The following is a 3,460-nucleotide window of genomic DNA, read 5'->3' as shown; positions in this document are numbered from 1 at the left end:
TTCGGACTGCAGTACACATTGTGAGGAGTGTACGATTAATCCCCATTGTTTCGTCGGATAGCGTGTCGCAGGCTGGATGGAGGGTGGGGATGGGAGCGGGAGGACCGGTGCACACTGAGGACGTGGCGGCGAGAAATTATTTGTAAGGGTGCTCCTTTTACCTCTTGCATCTTCTACTATTGTGGTAGTAAATCCCATGCTAATATATTCTCCCCACAGTGCAACGGGGATAACCCGCGACGTGTCGCATATTATCCGTGATATCCTCATCAGCCAACAGCAACAGCAGCAACAACAACCACCATCTCCACCATCAACATCACCCGCAACCTCAGCAAGCACGACCACAACCACTCCACAAATCCCCGCCCACCAAATAGCCATCCACATCAACACCACAAAGCCCAGCACCAAAGGAACAAAACGCCTCATCCCTCGCCTCGACATCTCCGCCGACCAGTGCCCAGATCTGACCAGCCTGCTACAAAAGGTCCGCGAGCACCACGTCCGGTTCCAGCAACAGCATAATGGCCAGCATCAGTCCCAGAGCGCACAGCAGGCTGCTGCCGCCCTTGCTGAGGAGCCGACGGTGCCCGTCAAAGTGTGGTTGGAGGAAGGGCTGGTGGATGTGCAGACGGAGGCGGAGTGGGGCGGTTGCGCTAGCTAAGGTTAGTACAGTGGATTGGATGGATGGGGAATTAAGGGTTATTGTTCAAGGTACGGAAGCCGGGAGTGGAGAAAATAGTTAAAGTTGATGTTCGTCATTAATTTCGTATTTTGTTCTTGCTTTACTTTGGCTGCGGGGTGGGTAGGTAGGCTGTGGTGTTTTTATTATGACCTTCCTCCTCCCCTGTTTATTCTTTTGTATTTATTTTATGTATATGTTTCTCGTTCCATGTTTCATCAGTGGGAGACCAAAAAAAAAAGGGATCGGATATATTTGGTAAGGATACTTTTGATTTTACGTCCTGTGCATGTTTTATTTTATTTTGTTTCCATGCCAAATGCGTTGTCAATTTGCTATCCCCTGCCATTAATCACACTTTCATTTAAACTGCTGGCTTTTTGTCGTAGTCGTAAACAGAGTCGAGTAGCGGCGGGCAGATGTAATAGTTAACCCAGCAAGCCCTTGAGTAGCTGTCGTATTTCTTGACACTGCTGTAATATAGAGTTTCTTGCTTCAAACCTAGCCACAATACGCCGGATATACAAGCCTCACCTCGTCCATAGTTGCATAGTTGTGAGGTGTCAGGGAACGCATCGCTGGATCCTGATTGCATGCCTCGTAACCAATTAGTTTTTGGTCATCATCCTCTGGGTTGAGGAGTTACAGCACTCCAGGACTGCTGGAGTGATAAACCATCTTGTCCTCGACAAAAAGGATCTCATGTCGCTTTAAATGTAGGGGCAATTTCGACCCTCCCTTTTGCCGGCAGTTGTTCGTTTGAAGGGCTTTCACACATGGAAAAACGACACGACAGATGTAGGTATGTACTACAAGAAGAACTGTGATGGGTTGGTATGCGTGAAGCACGCCTGAATGACGCCGTTCCTCGCATTCCCTCACCTGACCGAGTGCATGCAGATGGGCGCCCGGCCGTAGCGGGTTTCAAAAGGATTGATCTGATTCGAGATGGACGCAGTTCCCGGGCCACCGTTGGAAGAAGGAGGCTAACGCTCTAGTACTTCACAATCCAGCGACTGAGCAACACTGAACTATCCTTTAATCTTGCAACGCGCAAGAGAGAATGGAAAACCATAATCGACCACTTGGAACGGATTCCGGCTTAACTTGTTCTAACTCGCCAAGAGGTCTGCAAGGCTCCCCTTGGGAAAAGGTTTGGGCAGTCCTGGATAGATTCTGTTCGGCACTGGTCCTTCTCCATGCTGACTGGTTGACAGCTCCCGGGACGTGGCTTTGGATCATGGGTAGAGATTCCTGGCTTGAAGCATCCTCATGCCCACTCATGCACTGCAGGGATTGTTAGACTCAATCCCCACAAGCAGACCCATAGCCCATGAGCGGGCTGGATGGAGAGTAAGGCCTGTTCAACGACTCGTTCGGCTCCATGGCCGTTGACTTTCTCCAGATGGAGAGAGTGAGGAGAAACATTTGACAGTTCAAACTTCTGAGAGGCGTGGATTTGTAGCCTTGTTTGAAGGACCAGTTTCTCAGCCTTTCTCCGCTTTCTGTTCCCTACTTACCTCCTAGGAAACTGGGTTTGGAAACCACAACAGATTTATGAATCGCGAAGTTTCTAATATTTAATTTTACATTCTTCCGTGGGTTTTCTCCCCCTCACGACATAGAAAGGTCTAGCCGTGATAGGAGCTATATAACGATCTACTTCCCAAAGTTCGGGGGAATAGAAATTTAGGAATACCCAAGGAAAAGGGATACAACATGACAAATATGGACGTGACCACAGTTGTTACCTCGATCCTGGAGGCCTTTGGGAATGGGCGGGATTTCTTCAATCGCATACACAAAAAGAAGGATCTTAAAAGATCTGGAACCGATAAATCCAAGCGGGATCTAAGAACCCACGGCTCCCGAAAGAAAAAGCGAAGAAATACAAATGATGCGGCAGTTCCGGTTCGCAGCGAAGATATGGATGATTTGCGAATCCAGGCGTCATTGGAACGGGGTCCCGCTGAAATCAAGAAGGAATATGATACCAGCGTCCAGCGCTTAGGGGAACGCTTCAAAAAGGGAGACGGTATGCAACTCCATTTGTTTTGTTTCCTGCTACTATTGGTAGGCTCGAGATATTAAAAAAAAAAAAAAAAAAAAAGAAAAAAAAAGAAAAGAAACTCGGGTTAATATCATATTGCTAACAATCAAACTCTTGACTAGAACTTGCTCAAGGATCCCTTGCCCATACATTATTAATATTGAATGCCGGTTTGATGAAACTAATAGCATCCTGTTTGTCCAGCGATGGGCAGGGATACAACTGTGCTGGAACTGTTGATCGACGGTCTCTGCTCATACTCTCCGATTCTGCGGCGGCAGATGCAATAACCGCTCTTGATGAACTCCGACAGCGTCTGATAAACGCGTCCACCCCAGCGCCTAAATCAGCAATAATACCCGCAGGGCAGAAAGGGAGACAACGCAGCAGATCGCTGTCACGACAGAGACCAAAGGCGGAATCAGGAAAGAATAGTAAAGCCGAAGACAGAAACCCATCCCCAAGCGCCACGACGTGGCCCACGACAACAACGGGACAGCGCAAAAAGAACACGGCAGGGCCACCACCGAAACCAGCGTCGAATATGGCAACCAGCGGCCGAGAGTTCACGGGAATGTGGATTCGGTCGAGAAAAGGGTCCTCCATATCGCTGGCAACAACGGCAGTGACAAGCCAGCATCCAGCACAGCAAACCCCGAAGAAGTTGCCAAATATGCTAAAGCAATGCGACATGGAGCATAACCAGGGTCACCCGGCTTTTGCCC

General features: G+C 48.8%; 3 protein-coding genes across 3 annotated transcripts; 2 read left to right on the top strand and 1 right to left on the bottom strand.

Annotated features, from left to right (window-relative positions):
- Nucleotides 1-89: 89 nt before the first annotated feature.
- Nucleotides 90-667, top strand: HCAG_02767 (predicted protein; the record flags this gene model as incomplete). The annotated part of the gene is made up of 2 exons (XM_001542546.1): nucleotides 90-142; nucleotides 220-667. 2 exons carry the CDS (start codon nucleotides 90-92, stop codon nucleotides 665-667), a joined length of 501 nt encoding a protein of 166 aa, XP_001542596.1.
- Nucleotides 668-1,049: 382 nt separating this feature from the next.
- On the bottom strand, nucleotides 1,050-1,280 carry HCAG_02766 (predicted protein; the record flags this gene model as incomplete). The annotated part of the gene is made up of 1 exon (XM_001542545.1): nucleotides 1,050-1,280. The coding sequence occupies one exon, from the start codon at nucleotides 1,278-1,280 to the stop codon at nucleotides 1,050-1,052; it is 231 nt and encodes a 76-aa protein (XP_001542595.1).
- Nucleotides 1,281-2,413: 1,133 nt separating this feature from the next.
- On the top strand, nucleotides 2,414-3,025 carry HCAG_02765 (predicted protein; the record flags this gene model as incomplete). The annotated part of the gene is made up of 2 exons (XM_001542544.1): nucleotides 2,414-2,720; nucleotides 2,940-3,025. 2 exons carry the CDS (start codon nucleotides 2,414-2,416, stop codon nucleotides 3,023-3,025), a joined length of 393 nt encoding a protein of 130 aa, XP_001542594.1.
- Between the last annotated feature and the right edge of the window lie 435 nt (nucleotides 3,026-3,460).

Source organism: Histoplasma capsulatum, genomic scaffold (assembly GCF_000149585.1).
Source record: "Histoplasma capsulatum NAm1 scaffold_2 genomic scaffold, whole genome shotgun sequence".
NCBI classification, from domain to species: domain Eukaryota; kingdom Fungi; phylum Ascomycota; class Eurotiomycetes; order Onygenales; family Ajellomycetaceae; genus Histoplasma; species Histoplasma mississippiense.
This window is presented reverse-complemented; position numbering and strand designations above follow the sequence as displayed.